We start from the raw sequence: 25,744 nt of genomic DNA, 5'->3' as shown, positions 1-25,744 counted from the left end.
TTTCGTTTCTGATGTTTCTTAAATAGTTTTTGGTTTCAGAATGGTGTTTTATTTCTTAAATATATAATACATTTTAAATATAGTATTTGTTTCATATTTAAAACACTTGTCAATAAATAGCAGGTTTCCACTGTGACAACATGTCCCAGTTAAATTAACATTATATTTGGATGAATAAGTGTGAAAATCTTCATAGCATTTCTTTATTTAAGACTCTAAGGTTTGTGTTCATACAGAAAATGACTTTCAATAACAAAAAGCAACCTAGAGAAATATGCGCTGGAGTAAAATAGCCCCGGGCTGCCTTATAATGGACTAAACTCCATTATGACTTTATATCAGCAGGTAACTTTCTTCTTTATTTTTCTCAAAACACACATGTATTTATGGCAAAACATTTATTTGAAATCATAATTACGACAGCTATCACATAATTCAAAAGGATGATTTGTATCTCAACAACCAATGCAACCTAAAGACATTTACAGCTTTATACATGAATAAAAACTGGGATTTCAAAAAGTAGAGCTCCTGGTATGTTTGCTAGGGCACTTAGAAAGCGATTCATGCACAGAAGCGTCTTTGTGTTTATGGCAACAATGGCAGGACTAGTCAACAGCACCTGACTACTCTCTAACCCGGTAACCAATCACTCGTACCGTGAACCTCCTCAGACAGACTCATTAAACACAACCAATCAAGGCATTCATTAAAGCAATTCAAATAACTCACTAAGACCAGTCACAGACTAAAACATTGAGTTCAGGATGAACAGAGCTCAAGATTAGTTCAAGAAAAACCAGGAATGCACAGAATTATTCATTCAGACGGTGTTTGATGTATTGGAGAAATCAATAAACATGAATCCTGAACTTGAGTTTACACACAGAATTAATTATAAACGCAAATATACATATTTGACCTTCAGATCAGAGAACAATGTCATTATTACTCTCAAATAATACAAGCTAATATTTATTTAACCCTTGTGCTGCTGAAAATCCTGCACCTTTTAAAAAAATGCATTGCTTGTAAATCTCTCATTGTGCTAAATTACCACCAAATCTTGGATTCAATCTTTCTGTCAACTTGCTTTCTGTCAATTAGCACAGGTTTCATATTTCTGATTGATCGTAGGACTCATTGATCTGAACTCATGCACCTACATTTTTGACTGAAAAAGCCTTATTTGTGGATAATTTTGTCAATATTTACTCAAAAACGTATGTTCATAAGCTCTAATAATATAGCACAACAACAGATTTAGAAGCAGTTTTTGTAGGCCGGTCATTTTCCACCAGAAACACCAGAAGTGTAACAAAGTCTGGGCATAAAATCCCACAAAACGATAAAAATGATCCGATTCCTTGGGAAGCTGTTATGGCCTGTGTGAGTAAACTCAGAACGTTAATACAGTTTTGGGAAAATAACCAGAACACAAAACCCAAACATGAGAAAGTCTTATCTTGCTTAGTATTTTTGTCTTGTTTCGAGTCAAAATATCTACAGATTATCAGATTAAGATTAAGATGCATTTACTACACAAGCAAAATGATGCACGATATTTAATCTTGTTTCCAGGGAAAAACTAAATTAGGTGCATTTAGCTTAAAACCAGTCAGATGATCTGCCAGTGATGTCTGTAAAATACTCCCTTACCCCACTAGCAGATCATTTGACTTGTTTTAAGCTAAATGCACCTAATTGAGTTTTTTTTCTAACAAGGATAAATCTCTTACATATTTGGCTTATCTAGTAAATGCATCTTAAATAAAGAATTTGTAGATATTTTGACTAGAAACAAGACAAAAATACTAAGCAAGATAAGACTTTTTTGCTGTGAATGAATGTTACTTGGTTATTACTGACTGAGCGTTATGGATGACAAAAAGAAAGACTGTAAAGCATTTGACTCTTTATTCTTTCCTCACACTTGATATTCGGTCTCATTCAGTTCTGTTTAAAAGCCTAAATGCTAAACGTGTGTTTGAACAGAATGCTTGAACTCAGCTTGCTGCTCAATAACCTCAATAATAATAAGATCAATAATCACTAATATAAATACTCAGAGCAGTGCACCCTTTACTCTGAGCTCTTAGATTATATCTGTCCCTGCAGCACAAAAGCAGTCATCAGTAACACAGGTATATCTGTAGCAATAGCCAACAATACATTGTATGGATCAAAATTATACATTTCTCTTTTATGACAAAAATCATTAGGATATTAAGATCATGTTCCATGAAGATATTTAGTACATTTCCTATCGTAAATATATCAAAACTTCATTTCTGATTAGTAATATGCATTGCTAAGAACTTCATTTGAACAACTTTAAAGGAGATTTTCTCAATATTTAGATTTTTTTGCTCCCTCAGATTCCAGATTTTCTAATAGTTGTATCTCAGACAAATATTGTCCTCTCATAACAAACCATACATCAATGGAAAGCTCATTTATTTTAAACAACTGTCCCTTTTGACTGGTTTTGTGCTCCAGGGTCACACATGTCAAGCTGTTGGAAGCAGCTGAAGCTGAAGCACATCTATGTAGTGATCTGAGAGTTCGGTGCTGTATTATGAGATGCTGCAGGTGGAGGATTTGGGCGGCTGCTCCAGGATGGACTCTCGGCGCAGGTCGTTGGGCAGCGTGCCGTTCGGACCCCACACGTTCAGCTCGCCGTAGATGCCCGTCTCGATCATCTCCTCCTGCCAGGGGATGGAGATGTTTCCCGACGCAAACTCATCGTAGAACGTCTTGTCATCGTCCTCCAGACAGACCCCCTTCACCGTGGAGAAAGCGCCCACGTCGTCCAGATTCTTGGCGTAGACCGTCTTGGAATCCGGTACGAAAGGAGGCGGCAGAATCCCTGGAGGGCATCAGTGTGGAGTTAGTGCACTCAGAAGACAAGATCTGATGGATCTGCACTAGTGTTCAGAAAGGTTTTTTCCTCTGCTCGTCAAGGCTGCATTTATTTGATCAAAAATACTGTATTATAAATATTATTACAATTTAAAATAGTTATGTTAATTTTCTGTGAATACACTGCAAAAAATTATTTCCTTCCTTAGTATTTATGTCTTGTTTTCTAGAATAAATATCTAAGAATTCTTGAGTCAGGATGCATTTACTTCACAAGGAAAACGATTTAAGATATTTTGTCTTCCAATTTTGTTCGTTTTTGCTTAAAACAAGCAAAAATATCTGCCAATGGGGCAAGAAAAATCATCTTCATTCAAAGGCTAAACAAGATTCTTTTTCTTACCCCATCGGCAGATATTTTTGATCGTTTTAACAATTTGGGTATTTGTTTTTTAGAACACAAGACATAATATCATAAGTCATTTTACTTGTCAAGTAAATGCATCTTAATTCAAGAATTCTTAAATATTTATACAAGAAAACAAGACACAAATACATGATAGTGTCACATGATCTTCAGAAATCATAATAATATACTGATTTACTGCTCAACAAACATTTCTGATTATTATCAATGTTGAACACAGTTGTGCTGCACAATATTTTTGTGGAAACTGATACATTTTATTTTTCAGGATTCACAGATGAACAGAAAGTACAGCATTTATTTTAAATAGAAATCTTTTATAACATTATAAATGTCTTTACTGCCACTTTTAATCAATTTAATGCATCCTTGATGAATAAAAGCATTCATGAATAAAAAAATTCTTACATTGCCCAAACTTTCGAATGAAAAGTAGCACAGTTTCCACAAAAATATTGTGCAGCACAACTGTGTTCAACATTGATAATAATCAGAAATGTTTGTTGAGCAGTAAATCAGTATATTATTATGATTTCTGAAGATCATGTGACACTGAAGACTGCAGTAATGATGCTGAAAATACAGCTGCAGATCACAGAAATAAATTACACTAGCACATATTCACAGAGAAAACAGCTGTTTAAATAGTAATAATATTCACAATTTTGACTGTATTTGTGATCAAATAAATGCAGCCTTGGCGAGCAGAAGAGAGTTTATTCAAAACCGTTTTTAAAAATCTTACTGATGATCAGTAGTGTAGAGTTAAATGAAATGCACGATCTAATCAGAGGAAGTGTTGTGGTTGCACTAAACTCTCATCGTCTTCTCACCTGCATCGAGTTTCCTCCAGTTGATCTCGCTGAAGAAGGGATGCGCTCGCAGCTCGTCACACGAGCCGTTCTTGAAGCCCAGTCTCTTGTCCACCTCTTTAGCCAGCAGACCCTCACAGATGGACTTGGCTTTCTCACTGAAGGTTTCTGGGTAGTTCACCGGCTCGTTCAGGATCCGCTTCTTCACCTCTTTATTCTCCACCTGAGGAGCACAGCATTTATTACACAAGGAATCAAAATTACAGAGCCGAGAACAACAGCTGCAGATATAAGAGTGTCTGTGAGCACAACAACAGAGTAAACAAACAAACAAACAAACAAACAAAACTAAAGAATGAGTGTAAGCAAGCAGCTGACGGTAGCCATTGACTTCCATAGTATTTTGTGTTTTTTTTGCATACTATGGAGGTCAATGATATGGAAGCCCGTTTCCGTCACTGAATAAAAAATAAAAAAGGTAATTGCAACTTTTTATCTCATAATTCCAAAAAATGTTCTCACAATTGCGTGATATAAACACAATTGAGAGTTATAAAGTCAGAATTGCAAGATATTAAGTCAGAATTTCAGGAAACTCACAATTCTGACTTTTTTCTCGCAGTTACTGCACGAGTTTCTCACAATATTTACTTTTTTTCTCAGAATTGTGAGATATAAGGAGAAAAAAAGACTGATATGTTCTCAGAACTGCACGTTTATATCACCTAATTCTGACTTGTTTTCATCCTAACAGATGTGAATTAAACGCTATGCATTAAATCCATGAATATTACTCCACTACACCATCTGCACCTGCACGTTTACTATGGAACTTCATGTTTAGTGTATGTTAGGAGGATCTGTTTGTATCTGCTGAGTGGTTCACTAGAACACAGGTTCACATTTACAGAAGTGCCATCAAACATCTCTTTATAGGGATATCACATGGTGCTCGCAACACCAAGGTCATGGGTTCGATTCCCAATGAATGCATGAACTGATAATATGCAGAACTTGAATGCAATGCACACAGAGCATGTTTCCATTGCACCGCGCTACTGATCCATTGTTTTGTGCTCGATGGACTCTGCATCTCGTGCATGACACGCCGTTCTAAAAATGCTACATTCCTGTTAAAATGAGTTATTTAGAACAAGGCCTTGCACTTTTTCTCATTCCAAGCAAAAGCGTGTTTTTCGCGAGTCGCTTTGGATAAAAGCATCTGCTGAATGTGATTCTAATAAAGATCCTCTGTTGAAGATCACCTTCTCTCCTCGAGTCCTGAAGGGTCCTTTGGCGGCGATGAACTCGTACAGCGTGACCCCGAGAGTGAAGTAATCTACTGAGTAATCATATTCTTCACCCTTGAGCAGCTCCGGGGCCATGAACCCTGAAAACACACACACACACACACACACACACACACACACACACACACAGGTGAAAATGCTTATGAATGAACCTCGTAGCATCAGCACTCATGAGACAATATCAACCTGCTTTTGTTTAAAGTTTGAATGAAAGTATATGAGCATCAAGATATGATTCTGGGAGTGTGAGTTTTGATCATGATCTTTTTTTGAACGTGATGGAGGTTTTCACCTGGAGTTCCAGCGTAGCCTTTGGTTTTGAGCTGGTCATCTGCGAGCTCCACAGCCAAGCCGAGGTCAGAGATACGGACGTGACCTGAAAACACCAGCATGACGTGTGTGACCGAAACGACTCTCAACCCATCAGATGTGTGTGTATGTTGATGAGGGATGCAGTTTAACATGTTCACCTTCATTATCTAGCAGGACGTTTTCTGGTTTCAGGTCTCTGTAGATGATTCTCTTCTGGTGAAGATGCTCCATGCCTTGAATGATCTGAGCAGCATAATAACTCGCTCTGGCTTCAGAAAACCCTGGGTTATTCTCATCCACATTATAGATGTGGTACCTGCAAAAGAATGACACAGACTCTTTAAAATATTTACATAAATTCATGAACATTTTATATATATATATATATATTAAATTAAATATAAAAAAAAAATAAAAAATTAAATATAGAGACCGCAATCACAGGCAAAGCCGGGGCAATGACATCATCAAAAATGCAGTACATCACTGCCATTTCAGGCCTTTGGGTCAAAGGTTACAATGAGACTTAACCTTAACATTAAACCAGTAGGTGGCGCTGTCACAAAACCACTGCCCTGTGCCCTTGGGCTCAAGATCACGTTCTAGATTTCATCCGAACAGCTGAAAGAACAGGCGTGATACAAGCGATCACCCAGGCGATTTCACTGGGTTCAAAACACATTCTTTTAAATATTCAATATCTATGTGATTTATTGTATCAGAAAGGTTCTAAAGACTATCTGCACCAAATTTGGTGAGTATCGGATAAACTCTGTGGGAAGAGCAGCTGAAATGGTTTTGCTCTAAATCAGTCACTACAGGCCAAAGAAGGCCAGAACAACATCTGGACAGAATACAAGCAATAATAATATGGTCATTAAAAGGAACGGCCATGATTCATTGTGTGCGTGACTGACCTCAGGTCTCCTCCGTTCATGATGGTCATCACCAGACACAGCTCTGTTTTGGTCTGGAAGGCGTAAGCCAGCGACACGATGAATCTACTGTGAACTCGAGCCAGGATCCGTTTCTCCACCATAGCGCCCTGTGAGAACAGAACATTTTCTTTCATGTTCATGTCAATTTTTCAGTCAAATTGTTGTTAATATAATTTACAATGAAAGTTAAATTTGAATGACATTTGGACCCCACTGAATATAAAAGCTGATTTTTCAGATAAACACATACATGCAGAAGGAGCAAAAAATACATTTTAAGATTTTAAGGACCTCAGTATACTAACACAGATGTTCTCTTTATATGTGTGAACCAATGCACTAGTTGTCCTAGTTTTATTTCATGCCTTATGACACATGCAAGATGCATTTCCCAGTTTTCAGTTTCACAACCGATGCATAACAGAAGAATCACGTCATTACTGATTCTTTAGCGACTGTAATATGTCAATAATATGTCAATGAATGATGTTTTCATGCTTGCAACTATGAATGAGGTCATTATTAACATCTAATGAATCATCTGTAGACTCATGATGGATAGTGTTCAACATTTACACAAGGACACATGTACGGTCAGTATCATCTCCAGGGTTCTTCCTGTCCAGGATTTCCACAACAAATCTGTTCCATAATTAAATGTGTTGGAGTTGCATTTCATAATGAGCTGAAGGCCAAAGCGCTAAAGCTTCATCGGCTCTAATGCTGCTGCTGGTCCACAGCGCTGTTCACTCATCTGACTGATGCTTACAGACGCGTCAAACACTCAAACGCCTGCATATCTGATCAATACTGATGAGGAACATGATGCTCTGCTGCACTCAGTGTCCTTTATCATCAATGGAGGTTTCCATCATTTATTCCAAAAGAAATCAGCTAACAGTCCAAAACTGATACAAGCACAATCTGATTTTGAATGTTTGGTCATTTCATAAGTTGTGATCTAAAACAGGATCGTTTTGTTGGAGTGAAGCGCTAGTAAAGGATATTACCCACAGTAAAGCCTTCACCTTCATCATCAATGTCACATCTGAGCTGCTTAATCGCACAAAACCAACATGTCAATCAGGATCCACATCCTGTTATCTAAGCGTAATCATTACCAGTCTTGAAATACATATCAATCACCTTGGACATCTCCATAAACAAAATGAGGAAAAGGTGCCATTTGTGCCTTAAAATGTTTGGTTTTGCTTTTATTTTTACAAGTGATCGCCCAGTTGAATTTATTGGGTTCAAAACACATGCTTTTAAATTTCCAATATATCTGTGATTTATTTTATTAGTAAGGTTCTACAGACGATCTGCACCAAATTTGGAGAAGATTGGATAAACTTTGTGGGAAAAGCAGCTCAAATGTGACCCTAGACCACAAAACCTGTCATAAGGGTCAATGTTTGAATAAATAATCTTTCCATTGATGTTTGATTTGTTAGGATATGACAATATTTGGCTGAGATACAACTATTTGAAAATCTGGAATCTGAGGGTGCCAAAAATAAAATCTAAATATTGAGAAAATCACCTTTAAAGTTGTTCAAATGAAGTTCTTAGCAATGCATATTACTAATCAAAAATGAAGTTTTGATATATTTAGAGTAGGAACGCTTTTTGTACTTTTACAAATGATCGCCCACTTGAATTTATTGAGTTCAAAACACATGCTTTTAAATTTCAAATATCCATGCGATTTATTTTATTAGTAAGGTTCTAAAGACTGTCTGCACCAAATTTGGTGAGGATCGGATAAACTTTGTCGGAAGAGCAGCTCAAATGGTTTTGCTCTAAATCAGTCACTAAGCCAAAGACGCCTAGAAAAAACTTCAGGGCCCGGTTTCACAAACGGAACTAGGCCTCAGTTAAATTAAGATATTTAAACAACTTTTACAAAAATGCCTTAGAAGATAAACATTACAGGTGTGCATCTTGACACAGAACAATGATACGGACATATTTTAATATATGTCAGGGCAAGATATTTTCAGTTGATATAGCTCAAACATGCATTTTAGTCTGGGACTAGCTTAAGCCTTGTCTGTGAAACCGGGGGGGCATATTTACCCTTTTCAGGCTCAAAGTAACAGAGTGGCAATAGTCACTTATCCTCACTAAATCCATTTCAGCCCCATTAACTTTACATTTCAATAATTTGAACAGACAACTAACTCTTCATTCCATCAGTAGTAAGTCCTTTGGACGCCAAATGGCACCTCAGGTGTCCTCAAAACCAAACCTCAACCAAAGGCATCAAGCTGCTTTCATACCTCATAGCCTTTCCTCTTCTTCAGCCTCTTCTTGTTGAGCTTCTTGCAGGCATACAGCTTCCCCGTGGCCTTCATCTGACAGGCGGACACCTCTCCGAATCCACCCTTACCCAGAACACGGAAGTCCAGGAACCAGTCCTCGCCTATGGGCTGCATCTCCAGCCACTTCCACTGGAGGAACCGCTTAAAGTACATGGTCTCTAGATAGAAGGTGAAGGGTACCTCTTTGAGAAAGTCGAAAACGCTGGCCAGGATCTGCACAAACAGGTCATCCGCCGCTTGCTCGTGCCGTTCCTTCACCTTGGTGATGTCGTTCTCGGGTAAAAACGGGCAGAAGTGCTTTGCCGAAGGCTCCATGTAGCGCTGGAGGACTTTGGCGGCTTTCTGAGCTCGGTCTTTATCCTCGGCGGTGTCATACGCCTCGATGTCCTTCCAGAGGCGACAAGGGCCCTTATACTCGTTGGTGGTTTCCAGAAACTCTTGAAAGAGTCGCTTACCAATGGGCTGCTCCACACAGATGCTCTTAAACTGCAGATCCAGAGTTTCTCTCAGACCTTCGCACACCGTGATGTGGGGCAGCTTGAGTTTGGCGTGGAACTTCTTGTCTCGGTTGGCCGCTGGGTTGGCTGTGCCGTCGAAACTCCCACGGGCCGAGATGTACGCCGAGTTGGCCACCACCGTAGTCAGGCCACCGATGTCCATAGCGAGGTGAAGGAGCTAAACTGGGACTTTCAGAGTGAGAACGAGACGAGATTGGCAGCTGAAGGGTCACAGCGAGAGCATTGGAGCTCAACGCCGTGAGACTGGTCCTCACCGGAGCAGTGTGGGATTAGATCATGAGATGCAGAGGAACGGACAGCGACCGACGGATCCAGCACGATGTCTTGAGTCTGATGGAAAAGTGAACGATAAGCCCTGCAACACACACACACTCAGAAGGATCCACCTGACTCAACATCTTTCATAAGGTTTTATCCTCTAACTCCATAATACCTTCCTCAGGTTAACACCTCTCACTGATGTGAAGCGAGAACATTACTCACCACAACGACACTCCAAACATCCTATAATTCAGAGTTCAGAATTACTTCATCAAATGACTCGAGCACATTTGTGTACATCAGTAGCACAGGTATATCTGAAGCAATAGCCAACAATACATTGTATGGCTCAAAATTATACATTTTTCTTTTATGACATGGGGTGGTGATGGCGCAGTGGATAAGACACATGCCTTTGGTGTGAGAGACCCGGGTTCGAATCCACTGTGAGACACCAATGTGTCCCTGAGCAAGACACTTAACCCCTAGTTGCTCCAGAGGCGTGCGACCTCTGACATATATAGCAATTGTAAGTCGCTTTGGATAAAAGCGTCAGCTAAATGAATAAATGTAAAATCATTAGAATATTAAGATCATGTTCCATGAAGATATTTTGTAAATTTCCTACCATAAATATCAAAACTTCATTTTTGATTAGTAATATGCATTGCTAAGAACTTCATTTGAACAACTTTAAAGGAGATTTTTTTTTAGATTTTTTTGCTCCCTCAGATTCCAGATTTTCTAATAGTTGTATCTCAGCCAAATATTGTCCTATCATAACAAACCATACATCAATGGAAAGATTATTTATTCTCAATCTCAAAAACACTGACCCTAATGTGGTCCAAGGTCACATTTAATCAGAGGTTCTGCAGAACATGAGTGACCGAACACATACAGTATGAACCGCTTGATTGTTATTTTCATTCTGGAGCTCATGCAGACACTCCACTGCAAACTATTTAATATTGCTAAGTGAATAAATGTCTAAAACAAGAAAAATATTGCAGAATTAGCACTCATGTTATTTGGCCACAAACATATCTCAAAGATGTGATTGCCTTCTGACACATCAAGCAAGAAAAGCTGGATGAAGAGATTTTCACATGCTGATTTTGCATGAATTCCCCATATTAACCAACAGAAAGCTTTCACTAATGCATTAATATTCGAGAACAACAATAAAATGTGTGCAAGATTGGGTTTTATCCCCAATGAACTGATTGGAAGCTAAAACAAACAAAAAAAAAAGTCTCTATGTTTTTCATATCAAAGATTATGAAGACAAACAATTCCCTTCCTTTGCTTAAGGATTATATAGACATTAAATGTATTTAAATTTTAAGCATTTTAAGGTAACAAGTAAGGTGTTGAATGAATGCAACATTTTTTAAAAATAAAATTAAGATCAAATTTGGTGTTATTGCACATGAAAACACATTTGTTTTTTATCATATATTTGACTATATGAATCATATTGATGCTATTTAGTCCTAATATTCTTTTCTCAATCTTTTTAAGGGTCTTTTTAAGTTAATGAGGGTCTTGATATTTTGCTAATGAAATAACATTTGTATACTCTTATATTGTATACTAATGCTCTTAAACATCTAATAATGTTATTTCGCATCACTCAGACACAAAACAACCACACAAGCATATAAATCATTCTTTGTTTAATTTCTATACATGAATAAGAAAAGTATATTTCCTTAGTATCTGTTACATTGTACAAAAAAGGCTGGACGTTTGTTTGGAGTTGTTCATAACGTCTGTGATTGAAGAGCTGCGGGGATCAGAGCTCCATCTGTAACGACAAACGTCCAAAAAAAGCTCCAATATCAAAAATAGCTGCCTTTGAGAGCGAATCACAACAAAACGGTAGAAAAATTCAGCCTCGGCGAACAGTGCTAAACGTCCCTGTGTAACTCACAGCGCAGGAGTTTCTTCAAGAGTAGCCCTGAAGTAAGAGCCGATCACTGGAGCTTATCTGCTCATAAGCTACTGAAGATAATAGACTGAGCTGAAGATTTATGGGAAGCATTTGAGGGAATCCTTACAGCAGGATCACAATATGGAGCTTCAAACAAGAACTGGGGGAACAAAGGGAATCTGCATGTGATCCCAAAGACGGGTTCTGGAGCTCAAACTCTGAAACAGCATCTCCTGACCCGTCCTAATCATCCTCATCATCAAAGTCTTCCTCATCTTCATCGTCCTCCATGTAGGATGTAGGCGTCTCCACCCTGGAGCTGCTGTGGTGGGAGCCGTTGGAGCTGGACGCGCCGCGGTCACTGGACGCACACAGAAACCCTTGTTATTGGCTGAATACTAAAACATTTCAGCAACTGAAAATGTTCCGTTTCATCCCAAAATGCACTACCAGTCAAGCACTACCAAAGAAGTCTCTTCTGCTCACCAAGCCTGCATTTATTTGATCCAAAGCACAGCAAAAGCAGTAACATTGTGAAATATTTTTACTATTTAAAATAACTGATTTCTATTTGAATATATTTTAAAAGGTAATTTATTTCTGTGATCAAAGCTGAATTTTTAGCATCATTACTCCAGTCTTCAGTTTCAAATGATCCTTTAGAAAAATTATATTCTAATTTACTGCTCAAAAAGCTTTTGTTGAAAACAGCTGGGATTATATTAAAAAAAGTGTAAGTTTTAAGAAAGTTCTGAACAGCATTTATCTGAAATAGAAATCTTTTGTAAGATTATAAATGTCTTTATCATCACTTTTGATCAATTTAAAGCATCCTTGTTGAATAAAAGTATTAATTTCTATATCCTCTATAATGGATCTTTCTATTCATTAAAGAATCCTGAAAAAACTAAAAATACTCAACTGTTTAAATCATTCAGTAAATCAGTATATTATTATGATTTCTGAAGATCATGTGACACTGAAGACTGGAGGAATGATGCTGAAAATACAGCTGCAGATCACAAGGGGTGGTGATGGCGCAGTGGATAAGACACATGCCTTTGGTGTGAGAGACCTGGGTTCGAATCCACTGTGAGACACCAATGTGTCCCTGAGCAAGACACTTAACCCCTAGTTGCTCCAGAGGCGTGCGACCTCTGACATATATAGCAATTGTAAGTCGCTTTGGATAAAAGCGTCAGCTAAATGAATAAATGTAAATGCAAATGTAAATAAATTACAGTTTAACACATTCACAGAGAAAACATTTTAAATAATAGAAATATTTCACAATTTTGCTGTACTTTGGATCAATGAAATGCAGGTTGTTGAGCAGAAGAGAATGCTCTGTAAAGCTTCTGACTGGTAGTGTGTTTGGAGTGAAAAAAAGAAAAAAAAAAGTAAAGTCGTGACGTATTGTCAAGTATGGTGACCCATACTCGAAATTGGTGCTCTGCGTTTAACCCATCCAAGTGCACACACACAGCAGTGAGTAGTGAACAAATCCACACACACACACACACACACCGTGAACACACACCCGGAGCAGTGGGCAGCCATGCTGCAGTGCCCGGGGAGCAGTTGGGGGTTCGGTGCCTTGCTCAAGGGCACCTCAGTCGTGGTATTGAGGGTGGAGAGAGCGCTGGACGTTCCCTCCCCCCACCTACAATTCCTGCCGGCCGGGGGCTCGAACTCGCAACCTTTCGATTACGAGTCCGACTCTCTAACCATTAGGCCACGACTTCCCACGACTAATTACACTAAGTGTAATTAGTGTTTTGACTCTGTGTCAGTGTCTATTTCACATAACATGGATAAACTACAACAGCTGACATATACCTCAGGAAAGACATTCAATGACCATAAACTAGAAAAATAACTTGAGGAGCATTTTGATCAATATAATGCATATATATACTTTACTTACTTACTTATGTCATTTAGCAGACGCTTTTGTCCAAAGCGACTTACAAATAAGAAAAAGTAACTAAAACTAAAAAGTTACAACTCTATAAATACTATCTACCCACATATTTAAGAAAATAAAGAAATTAAATAAAATTAACATGCATATAACAACAACATATACATATTTGGCCAAGTGCATACTGAATTTTTGATTTCAGACCAGAATTTGTATTCGTTGCATCGCTACTTAAATGTCAACCAAATGATCAAATGATGTTTTAAGATCATGTGATACTCACGTGGCCACATGGGACAGCTCTCCGATCAGCTGGTTAACGGCACCCTGCGCCATTTCTACAATATCAAACAAACAAATCCGTTTCACTCGCTCATGAAGCTCAGATCAAGTCACATTTCTATAGCACTTCTACAATACAGACTGAGTCAAAGCAGCTTCAAAAGAGTTGAGACACACACCTGTGACGTACGGCTGCAGGGCTTTGGGAACGAGGGTCTTGGCGATCTTTAGCTGCTCTGGGCTGCAGCGACCCGACTCCAGGCCAAACGCCATGCCCATGCGCTTCAGCACCTCCACGTCATCGTGGATCTCAAACATGTTGTCAAAGTTGAAGAGATACTCAAACCTGCGGAGACAGAAGGCAGGCTTATCTTACTATTCTTGTCCTGTTTCTAGTCAAAATAGCTCAAAATTATTCATTTAAGATGCATTTACTCGAGAAACAAGATTATAGAAGATATTTAGTCTTGTTTCCAGGGAAAAAAATGAAATAATTGCATTTTGCCTTAAAACAAGTAAAATGATGAAGGAAATTACTCTTAAAACAAGATTATTTTACTTACACCTCTGGCAGATCATTTTATTTATTTGAAGCAAAATGCACTTCATTTAGTTTTATTTCCCTGGAAACACGACTAAATATTTTGAAATATCTAGATATTTTGACTAGAAACAAGACCGGAATACTAAGAGCAGCCTTTTCTGCCGTGCATGACCTGATTCGGCTCTAAATTCACAAGCTCTCAATTCAAACCGATTCTTGATTCAATTCACGATCGCTTGATTGCATTTAGTGAATATAGTTTTAATACAAATGCTATTGATATTTCTAAAAAAATGAACAGTAAACATCAGTTTACAAATGGTTCATTAATAAAAAGAAATTAAGAGCCACAGACCTGTATTTTGTTGTATAGGGTCCTGTTTTTTAAACAATAATATGGCCTATAAAATGCTTCTCTTCATTTTTCTGGTAATCAAAAGAAAGCATAAAACATTCATTTATACTAATCAAACGGAAACTAAACTTTTATTTTTTGGCAATCAAAGTGCTGCACAACAGAGGTTTACTGTTCAAATGAAAAAGAAAACGCGATTCCTTCAAGGATAAATGTTTTATTAATATGTATTAGTAGTAGTGTTGTTACATCGAGTCTCAAGACTGCACAATAGCAGGCTAATATATCAGTTTCTTCACGTTAAATCAAACAAGATTCACTTTAATCAGATCTTGTGTTAAATGTTTGCTGAAATAAATACCGGAAATAATCGATTCACGGCTTTTGAGAATCAATTAAAACAACGATTAATCGAAAAATCACAAGAGCTGGATTAACTTTCCTCATTATTAATCAATACTGATATGGATTCATAAATCAAGGTCAATCTTTCAGTCCGTGCTGTTTTCTGTTGATGCGTGAACATTATTTGTAGCTCCTGCCATCCAATAATCACAACAAGCTGTGACTTTCGATTGGAAACAAAGTCTCAGTTTCATATTCTGTCAGTTTTATCACAAACCGGAAACATTAAATGCATTTTTGAGGCTCTTTAATGTGTGCTGCCAGATCGTTGATCATCTCTTTACTACTAGTTACAGCAGCAAATAAACAAGAATGAGCATTAGAGGAGACAGAAATCAATCATGTAATCCATCAATCGTGATTAAACTGCATTAATTAACACGACTGCTCACTTGTCGTTGGAGATGCTGCAGTCGATGACGGTTCTCTTGCTGGTGTTGACGATGATGAAGGGCAGGTGGATGATGGTGTTTGGAGATGGAGCGCTCTTGTTCTGCTGCTCCGCCTGACGATTGCGTTGAACCAGGTTTTTAAAGGCGATTTGCTGCAAATCAAGAGAAACCAGACAAATGGGAATCACTCAACATCTTGAGCACGACACATGCAGACAGCAGGAGAGAAAGCAAAGTGGCTTCTGTAGTTAAAATACATTTCAGATCAAGCAAAACTACTTATTTTAATAGTCAATTTCAGCTAAATAAAACTAACACTATACAAAAAACAAACAAACAAAACAATTACAAGTAAAACATTTGTAATAAAAGTGCAGGGTTCAAATGTGTTTAATTGTCCTTAAATTATTATTATGATTTTTTTTTTTCAAACCAAACGCTGTTAAATAAGACACCTGTAATGAAAATTGAGGTGTAACTGTTCATATATATATATATATATATATAGTTTAATTAAACTGGATGCTGAAAAACAGAATTCAGTTCTGAGGCTTGTGCTTTAACTGAAGTGCAAAAGCATCAAAACAGCCTCACGTTACTGTTCTTTCATTGTACACTTTGTCCATATGAACGAGAAGCTCATGTGACAGACAGGAAGTGATGCGATGTACCTGCAGTATGAGTTCCTGCAGCTGCGACTGCTTGTGTTTGATCCTCTCCAGTCGTCTCTGCCGCTCCGCCTTCAGGACAGAAGACAGGTTCACAGGCGTTCATCAACACAAACCCGACAGAAAGCCACAGACTCACTGACCTCCAGGTCCTGACACTCCTGCGCAGAGTTGGTGGGGAATCCGATCCATTTGATCTCCTTCTTGTCTTTGGAGATGATGTTCATGGCCATCAGGACGTTGAGAGCGTCGTAAACCCGTCGCCGGATGTTCTTCTGGTCATACACATGCTGGAGGAGAAAGCACACGAGCTTAATAACCAAAATATGAATTCATCAAGTATGATCAATATAGTAGGGCTGCACTGCAAAAAATGCATCTTTCTTAGATTTTTTTTTGTCTTGTTTCCAGCCCAGATATCAAAATATTCTTAAAATCAAGAAGAATTTTCTAGACAAGTTATGATTATTGTCTTGTTTTCAGAAATTAAGTGAGTTTTTGCTTAGAACAAGCTAAATAATGTGCCAGTGGGGTCAGATAAATAATCTTATTTCAAACAGAAAACAAGATTATTTTGAAACAACTCAATTTTGACTAGAATTTTAACTTGTCTAGAAAATACTTCTTGATTTAAGAATTTTTAGATATCTGGGCTGAAAACAAGGCAAAAAATCCAATTGAGAAAAGCCTTTTTTGCAGTGTAGTTTTAACACAAAATAAACATGAATGAACATCTGAGCCCTCACGTAATCGCTCAGTGTTTCAATTGCAGAAAGAACGTCATTAAAACAGCTTGTAAACAAAAAGTCACGTAGCATTTCATCAGTGTCTACAGCTCGTTATTTGCTAGAGAAATGAAGTCTAGTGAAGAGCATTTTGTGAAATATTACACTATACTTCATATTTACTTTAACTGTTAGTGATGTCTTGATTATTTAATGTATACGTTCAAATAAATCTTTTATGAAACAAGACAGCCACTCTGTAAATTATTATATTTCAACAGCAAATAGAAATTGTATAATTTAGAAGTTAATTTAAAAAACATGTTTGCATACAATTTCTTCATTTTGAGTGTTGATTATTATAGTTAATAACAGTGAGTTTAAGTTTGGGCTCTGTTGTTAATGGTAATCTTATAGTAATGTAAAAGGGCTCCCTAGAGTCTGAGCAGAAGCTGAGCTAGATTTTTATCCCTAACAAAATTTTACTTCTAATTGAATTTATTTAATAAAGCAATTGTAATAGTTACACTACATCTTAAATAGGGTAACTTGTAATCTGTAACTAGGGCTGGGTGATTTTTCCGATTTTATCGATTAATTTGAATTTAATGTTTTTATTTTTTAGAAATCGAGGAATTATCTGTAACCTACTACATTTCTAAAGTAACCTTTCCCAACACTGCTGATAATAAAGTGCATCTTCTGGCATCAAGACTTCGAGAGTGATTTCTCACAGAAGCCAGCACACGACAGGAAGTCTGACAGGAAGTGAGGGTGAGGTTAGGGACCGACCGCATCGTTCGGGGAGATGTTGTTGTCTCCGGAGCTCAACTCGGACACCAGCTCATCTGCCACCTCGTTGTAGGACGTCACCACTTTCTTCTGCACCTTCTCACACACCTTCATGGAGAAATGCCGCAAGCCCTTCCCGTTCTTATCACCCTTCCTGCTGCGCCTGCCAGAGGAGTCACATGACAGGAGGTTATTTGTTAAAGAAGCAGCTATGAATACACACTCGTACATTTAGAAAATATTTACTTGTATATTTATTCTTATATTTATATTATGTATAAATATTCGTGCTGTCAAACGATTAAACACTTTTAAATAGACTGCAGCAATTCTCACACATTGTTTTGTTTAGTTCAGAATCATGGGAGAATCGTAATCTCTATTTGAGACCAAAAAAAAGAAGGTGCTTCTCAATCTATCCAGAACGGTGCAGGCGGGTTAACTAACCCGGTCGACCAGGGCGAGGACTCTTGTGTCTGAAGGTGTGTGGCTGGTGTGTGTGGGCTGGTTAACAGGAGGCCGGTGGGAACACTGCTCCTCTGAGGAGTTCCTATCACCTGCGGGAACAGAGACACACCAGACCACAGGACACTCATCATCACTGCAATTCTCAACACACAAATAGTAGGGCTGGGAATATAAATCGATGCATGGCGAATGGAGAAATGATTCTGAGATTTTCCGGCTGCATGGCGATTGTTTCTGGAGTGGATTCTGAGGTTAGTTTTGAACAGCAGGTGGCGCTGCATGCTTCAGAAACAGCCTACTCTGCTTGTTTCCAAATCCTTACACACTTCAACCTAAAATAATCATTCATAAGATTCGAAAAGGTTGAAGCGAATGTGTTTACATTAATCTGGCGTCATAAAAGCATTCTGAGCCGAGGTGAGATTACAGACTCAGCTCGTTATGTTTCCATCCACCTACTTTTATGCACCTTTTGGGATATCACAAAAAATAAAAAAATAAAAACACGCAGGATTGAAACGCCAAGATGCGCATTAAAAAAAACGTATGCACTCAACTAAGTAGGATAAATTTCTTGTCAGGTAAGAAAACTTGCACGTAAACTACGATGGAAACACTTTTACTGAATAAATTCCTTAATGTGCATTAAAAAAGACATGACTTTGTGATGGGACAGTGTAAAACTGGACCAGCCAATGGATCTGAAATGCTAGTTTGGTCATTCTGAAATGCTCGAGCAAAGTCTCGTCAAAGTGCTTCGTTATAATTAACTCCCAGAACTGCGTCTCAAACAGCAGGCTCTGAAAATAAGATAACATGACTTATTGATTTATTGTATATACACAAATTATTATATACAGTGCCTTCTCCTACTTCAGCAAATGTAGTTTTTCTTCGTGATATTTAGCGCAACTTAATCAGGAAGTGAGGATTTGTTCTCTTCAGTGCACTGGATGGAAACAGTGCTTTATTCGCAAATGTTTTACGCAATATTCCAATTCTGCACATACGTTTAATTCATAACTTTGGATGGAAACATAGCTAATGCTGACCTAAAACGCTAAATGTTTGCCCTCTCTCTCCACCGTTCACACATCTCAGACCTCAAATACATCAAATATTACTCCTTTTAGACAGTTTTTGAAGTAAAGAGCAAAGAAAATACTATATAAAACTCATTGAAACAATCAGGGGCCAGCTGCATAAACTTAGCCCCCAACTGTGTTTTAAGAACTAGTTTAACCAACTAGCAGTTTCCAAGGGGTAATTAGTCTTACTTTTCCAATACAAATAAGACCAATCTACCTTTTCATAACTGAATTAAAAGTTATGACCAGTCTAGAAGAAAAAAAAAATTAGATGACTAACTTTTTAAGACTTGTCTAAACAGTTTATGCGACCGGCCCCAGTTCTTTATTTACCCTTGTAAGCCCCCCCCCCTCTCATAAAAACACTTTCTCACTGGATCTAAGCAAATCTCACAGATGACACATTTTGATCCCAAAAAAGTGAATTGTCACTGAAAGGTGAGGAGTGTGCATCTATGATAATAGGATGATGAGGAGAGTAATCCTGCTGACTCCAGCGCTCTGTGATCCGCTTACAGACTCTCCCAGGTCACCTCACACAATGTTAATGGAGGGCTTATCGCCATGGAGACGGTGGGAGGGGTCAGCGTGTCGTCATGTGACTCGAGAGCAGGATTCAGTAAACATGGAGTATTGATTGTAAGCGTCTTACCATGTGTGGCAGCATGTTAACGCCTGCAGCGGTGAGTGTTTTGGGCAGAATCTGTTTGACCGCAGAGACTGATGCCGGATGAACCGTCAGGAAGGACAGAACACCTGCAGCTGCACACACACACACACACACACACACACTCATGAGTCCTGATGAACACGTGCAGTGTGTTTCATCACAGCGACCCCTGCAGGCCAGGAAGCCTCCGTCACCACATGAGCACAACAAGGAGTAACTCCTAACTCATTCTCAGCTGATTATAACAACCAGATGTTTTAATTACAGTAAAGTAGCTACAATAAAAAAGCAAAAACAAGCTTAAAGTGCTTTTATACATTTTTCTAAACAAAAATAGGAGTCATTTGAGGTGATCTCAGAAAATGAATTTATCCCTTCCCAGGTTAACTACACCACCAAAAGTTTGAGGTCAGTAAGATTTTTACTGTTTGTTAAAGAAGTCTCTCCTGCTCACCAAAGCTGCATTTATGATCAAAAATACAGTAAAATATTACAACTAGCTGTTTTCTATGTGAATATGTGTTAAACTGTAATGTATTTCTGTGATCTGCAGCTGTATTTTCAGCATCATTACTCCAGTCTTCAGTGTCACATGATCTTCAGAAATCATAATAATATACTGATTTACTGCTCAACAAACATTTCTGATTATTATCAATGTTGAACACAGTTGTGCCGCCCAATATTTTTGTGGAAACTGTGATACATTTTATTTTTCAGGATTCATAGATGAATAGAAAGTTCAAGAGAACAGCATTTATTTGAAATAGAAATCTTTTGTAACATTATAAATGTCTTTACTGACACTTTTGATCAATTTTAATGTGTCACTGATGAATAAAAGGTTTAAAAAACATCTTACGGACCCCAACCTTTTAAGTTGTGGTGTGCTTGTAACTGGAGGTTGACCGATAGTGGATTTTACCGATACCTAGGTTGGACCACACTGGCTGATGTGTGATTCATGCTTAAAGATGCACATCTTTATCTACAAGTAGGCCATAGCATTGAATTTACATACATATGGATATTGTGTATATACTCTCACACTGACTATATATGCTTGATGATTATCAAATCAAAATAACAAAACATGTTAGTCACACACCAAGAAAAAGCGCAGCGTCTTGCTTTTTTTTATTTATTTTTTTTATTATAGCTCAATAAATGAAGCATACTTTATTAGAGCCACTAAAGACAAACATTTTGCTGAAAAATACACAATTTTACAGCCTAGGGTGAAGTCATTATGTGCATTAATAATTATTTGGGACAAATATAATGTAATTTAATGGAAAACTATGTGGCGTGGCAGGATTTTCTGTCGGCTGTGTCTAAATCTGCATCTGAAGGTTCCCGCTCTGTGCAGCGCATGATGAAATCACGTCAAAACAAACAGCAGGAGGTGTCAGGGATTTCCGCCTCTAGAGGGCGCTCTCGCTCTGTATAATGATAGCGAAGCTTCTCAGCTGCTCCAGCAACAAACGCAACCCGGAAAACTATCGGCATTGATTTTTACCGATAACCAATATCTCCAGCATTCAACTATCGGTGCCGATTAATCGGCAAAACCGATACATCGGTCGAGCTCTACTTTTAACAGGAAGTACTGGATTAAACTAGTCTCGTGTTAACAGGAATAATGATTTATGTCACGATAAGACCACAAAGCTTCATGGTTATATTTTGCATATTGTAATTCTTATTGAAATCTTATTGAATTTGTATCTTATTGATAAGACCCTTAGTGAATCAGGTGTCATTACCCATCATGCACTGAACCGATTAATGGTTAGTGTGTACTCACGTTTCCCTGGACTCAGATTCTGGTTGACAAACAGCTTTATCTCTCCACTGGTTTCTTTGAGTCCAGCCTGAAGATCAGAGAGAACCATGAGCAGATGACTCTCCTCTAAGGCTTCTTTGAGATTATAATGATCAATATACTGTTATACTGGAATCAACATCAACATGAGTTAATTGGCTGCTGGTTGTGTCTAGTAATCTCTGGTGTAACCATAGAAACCATCTAAACTTTAGAAGAAAAAGAAAAAGCGAGATGTAATGAGAAATGAAATGTGCAAGGCTTGCAGCTTTGATAATGACATGAGCCAACAGACGAGTTTCAGTGAGTGCCTGAAGAACCACACACACAGAGCTCAGTTTCAGCTCAACATGAACATCCCGTATCGTCACGGCTCACATCAGGATTAACTAGAATCATCACTGTTTCTGTGCTGCTAGATCTGTTCATTTCATCCACACTTGTGTGTGTGACTTTTACATTGTCTTCCTTAAATGGTCGATTCAGACTAAACCACAATACAAAATTACCAAATGTAAACTAGATATGTAAAATATAACTAAACTTATGTAAACAAAGAAATAAAGGCTGTATTAAACCAGTGTTATTTTAGTACTGAGATACTATTATAGTTTTTATTAATCTTCTGAAGTTTTTATTTGCATATTTTCTTTTCTTTTTTTTTCTTTTAATTTTAGTAAGTTTTAGTAGAGTTGTTGTTTACATAGTTTTATCAATTTTAATTTCAGTTATATTCAACAGATAATTATTGTCTTGGCTAGGGATGCACCGAAATGAAGATTCTTGGCTGAAGCTGAAACTAATGAAGCACTGGGCCGAAGGTGGTTTTTCCTGTTTTTTTCCCATGTATTTTGACAATTTGTTTCACCATTGCATAAATAAAATACTCAAATTTAGCTTTTTACTGTTTTGTCTTGGTTTTCAAAGAAAAAAATCAATTACACAACAACAATTATTTATAAATAAATATTAAATATTTACATAACATTCTAGAAGAGCAAAGCACAATGTAACTTAAAATTAATAAGTTATAAATTACTCATAGAAATGACTAAAGTAGTCAAACATGTTCATTAGAAGGGGGTGACCCAATACTTTTGGCAATATAGTGCGTGTAGAGAGAGAGAGAGAGAGAGAGAGCGCGTGCTATTAGCTTTATGATGTTTTTCTCTGATAGCAGGAACGCTGCAGGTGCATGATGGGATAGCTGATGACCATGTGAATCCTCATGTTCTGTTTGATGCTTTTTGCGCATGTACAAATATTAATGTTTAAGCACACTTGTATAAGGGTTCAGTCATTTTAGACACGTCCAAAACTGTTGCTACAGAGATGGAAATACAGTTTTTAAATACATGAATTATGCTTCCATCTTTGTTGCCAGTTTTGGAAGTGCCTTCTCTTCTAAAGAAGGGGGTGTCCCAACACTTTTGTCCATATAGTGTATGTACAAGTCATTGGTGTTTGGTGATTATTTTTTCAGCAACTGATTGTATTAATCGGTCAAAAAAACGAACATCCCTCATCCCTAGTCTTGGCAACTAGCAAAGACACAATGTTTTATATGAAGAAAAGTGTTTTTGAATGGCTTTCAGTTATATGAAACTATAATAACCCTGCAATAAACACATGTTTGAGTGTGTAATCTTGTAAAGTGTGTGATTCTCACATCCTTCGCCATGATGTCTGTGCAGTGACCGGAGCGTGTGCTCAGTCTTTGGTCTGTGACGGCAGTTCAGCTGAAAACACAAATATTACACATGAAACAATCTGCTTCAAAGCTTAAAAAAACAACATGGCATCAAAACAGACGCTAATCATTTTAATCTGAATTAAGATGTTATTTAGTATATAGTTTAATAGTATATACAGTTTAGCATATAGTTTCCACATACCTCAGGAACAGTTAAATGTTCTCCCCATAGTGCAATAAAACACATGCAATAACCTTATATTTATTTATTAACCACCGTACAGCCTAGTAAATCCCTACATCTTATTCTATTTTATCTATAGCATATTTATTTTCTTTTTCAATATTTAGTTTATATACTGTACTATATTCACATGTTATTTCTCATTATGTGTTGTTGCGGTCTCTGTGTACTGGAAGCTTGCGACACTAAAACAAACCTACTTGGCAATACAGCTGTTTCTGACTTCTGAAAGACACTTAACAATATTCTCCTGAGACTCATTCCACTTTCCTTCCAGGTGACGTCATCAGTCCCTATTCAGCAAACACATTCAGAAAGAATCGTTGTTTACTCTGATATTCGTCGCATCTGAGCAGTGCAACGGCTTTGTGGATTTATAAAACAGACCAAACGAAAAAAACACGGACGAATGCTTTAGAGTTCGCATTTAAACAAAAGAGAGCTGTTAAAAACACTGGAGGATGATGAAGATGAGGAAGAGGAGGGAGAGGAGGAAGATGATGATGAGGATGATGATGAGGAGACAGTCACAACTGACTAAACTGATGACAGATGACCTACATTATAAATTACCCAACCATGCAAACTCGCAGAGTCAGATATGTGGTTATTAATGCATGTTTAATAAGCTCAAACCCATGTTGATTAGATTAAGATGAGTATTTATCAGTGAGTAACGCGCGTGCTGTAAACATAAACAAACAGAAGTCGCACTTTCTGACTCGTTTTGTGTTCAGATGAAGCGTGCGAATCATCCTCGCGTCGCGCTGTAGACGCGTCGTTCGCTCCTTATTAACGTTAGATAACTATATATCGCGTTAGCTCGACGCGGCTACAGCTAAGCTAACCGAACCTAGCGAGCTAACGCTTCCACTTGCGTTACACTCACACACGACACACAAACTTCATTAACACACGCTGATCGTCGCCCTTTCTCTCACCTTAGCCAGCCCGCTCACAGCCGTGTCATAACTCGCGCTGATATGTACAGTTAGATGGACGAAATCTGTATTTATCGCGCCGGAATCGGAGCGTCAGCGCGAGCCGCCTCAGCTGCTACACACAGCAGTCAAACTGAGCTTGGCGGTGTCCCGTGAGGACGCGCGCTGATTGGATACGCGCGGTGTGACGTCAGCGCGTATTCACAACTCCGCACGTAACGCATCGAAAGACTCTAAACTTTTTTATTTTTTTTTATTAATGGCAAAATACTTTATAACAAGTATAAAACTATACAATATCAAGAACAATAGAGGAAAACATATCTCAAAAATAATACAAAGAAGAAAGTAAATTAAATAAACTAAAAAACAAATAAGTAAATAACACAACATGAACCAATGAAAGCAATTTTTGACTTTTGAAAGATTTCTTGTTTTTTATGCCCATCAAAGATAAAACGTAAGAATTATAATCAACCAGAAAAATTGACAGCGGGTTCTTACTCAAAAGTTTACATTTGTGAATAAAAAAAATGGCATGTATAATAAAAAGATGAACAATATATAAAAGAAAATAATATCAAAAGTGTTTTTTTTTCTGGGAGATAGATACAAAACTCATTCCAAAGTAGATGAACACAAACACATTCATTGGTTCATGTGTCTTTCTCGTCAGCACCTGTATTGGGTGGTTATCAGTGTATCTCAAAGCTACAAAACAGATTTCAGTACTTTAATAGATCGGCACATTAACATTATATCAGCTAATGAAATTACATTTAACTGTAAGTTTAAGTTAAAACCATAACACCTAAAATTATGTTACTGTATTTTTTACAGTAGAATTTGAGCAACCACAGCTGCTGGTTTTTACTGTAAATGTTACGGATTTGTTTTAGAGTGCATATTTACTTTTATTACTGGATGAAAGCTTTTAAAACAAGTGATCTAGACATTCAGTCAACATCTACTTGGGCTTCTTTGTTGGTGATCATTACAGTACAGATCGATCAATCATCTATCTATTG

At 37.6% G+C, this 25,744-nt stretch overlaps 2 protein-coding genes across 12 annotated transcripts; both read right to left on the bottom strand.

Moving 5' to 3' along the window:
• Window positions 1-186: 186 nt before the first annotated feature.
• Window positions 187-9,966, bottom strand: LOC306873263 (rhodopsin kinase GRK1-like). 10 transcript variants are annotated; one of them, XR_013784473.1, is made up of 8 exons: window positions 8,944-9,877; window positions 6,641-6,768; window positions 5,882-6,039; window positions 5,704-5,787; window positions 5,367-5,491; window positions 4,123-4,324; window positions 1,701-2,869; window positions 192-1,627 (listed from the first exon to the last, which is right to left on the bottom strand). XR_013784473.1 is itself a non-coding variant. In XM_079422416.1 (7 exons), the coding sequence occupies exons 1-7, from the start codon at window positions 9,643-9,645 to the stop codon at window positions 2,577-2,579; spliced, it is 1,692 nt and encodes a 563-aa protein (XP_079278542.1). In that variant the 5' UTR covers window positions 9,646-9,966; the 3' UTR covers window positions 187-2,576. The 10 variants fall into 10 exon arrangements, 1 of the variants encoding a protein (XP_079278542.1); XR_013784474.1 differs by having other exon boundaries at window positions 192-1,465; window positions 1,855-2,869; XR_013784478.1 differs by having other exon boundaries at window positions 1,681-2,869; window positions 8,944-9,849.
• Window positions 9,967-10,559: 593 nt separating this feature from the next.
• On the bottom strand, window positions 10,560-24,878 carry LOC306873262 (transcription factor Dp-1-like). 2 transcript variants are annotated; one of them, XM_079422414.1, is made up of 13 exons: window positions 24,717-24,878; window positions 23,976-24,068; window positions 23,508-23,577; window positions 21,821-21,887; window positions 19,996-20,105; window positions 18,235-18,344; window positions 17,788-17,950; window positions 16,414-16,560; window positions 16,274-16,342; window positions 15,603-15,754; window positions 14,086-14,252; window positions 13,908-13,962; window positions 10,560-12,061 (listed from the first exon to the last, which is right to left on the bottom strand). In XM_079422414.1, exons 3-13 carry the CDS (start codon window positions 23,517-23,519, stop codon window positions 11,944-11,946), a joined length of 1,170 nt encoding a protein of 389 aa, XP_079278540.1. In that variant the 5' UTR covers window positions 23,520-23,577; window positions 23,976-24,068; window positions 24,717-24,878; the 3' UTR covers window positions 10,560-11,943. The 2 variants fall into 2 exon arrangements, with proteins under 2 accessions (XP_079278540.1, XP_079278541.1); XM_079422415.1 differs by lacking the exon at window positions 23,976-24,068 and having other exon boundaries at window positions 24,717-24,851.
• Window positions 24,879-25,744: the final 866 nt, after the last annotated feature.

This window comes from Barbus barbus (assembly GCF_936440315.1).
Source record: "Barbus barbus genome assembly, chromosome: 7".
Taxonomy (NCBI): domain Eukaryota; kingdom Metazoa; phylum Chordata; class Actinopteri; order Cypriniformes; family Cyprinidae; genus Barbus; species Barbus barbus.
This window is presented reverse-complemented; position numbering and strand designations above follow the sequence as displayed.

Bases quoted from the DNA above. Each gene is read 5' to 3' on its own strand.
- LOC306873263 (XM_079422416.1), bottom strand. From the start codon at position 9,645: ATGGACATCGGTGGCCTGACTACGGTGGTGGCCAACTCGGCGTACATC. The intron at 6,040-6,640 runs GTCAGTCACGCA...ATTCTTTTGCAG, and splicing joins ATGAACGGAGGAGACCTGAG to GTACCACATCTATAATGTGG. The intron at 2,870-4,122 runs GTGAGAAGACGA...GATGCCCTCCAG, and splicing joins CTGGAGGAAACTCGATGCAG to GGATTCTGCCGCCTCCTTTC.
- LOC306873262 (XM_079422414.1), bottom strand. The intron at 20,106-21,820 runs GTGAGTACACAC...GTGTGTGTGCAG, and splicing joins GAATCTGAGTCCAGGGAAAC to CTGCAGGTGTTCTGTCCTTC. The intron at 12,062-13,907 runs GTGAGTATCACA...GTGTGCGTCCAG, and splicing joins GAGCTGTCCCATGTGGCCAC to TGACCGCGGCGCGTCCAGCT.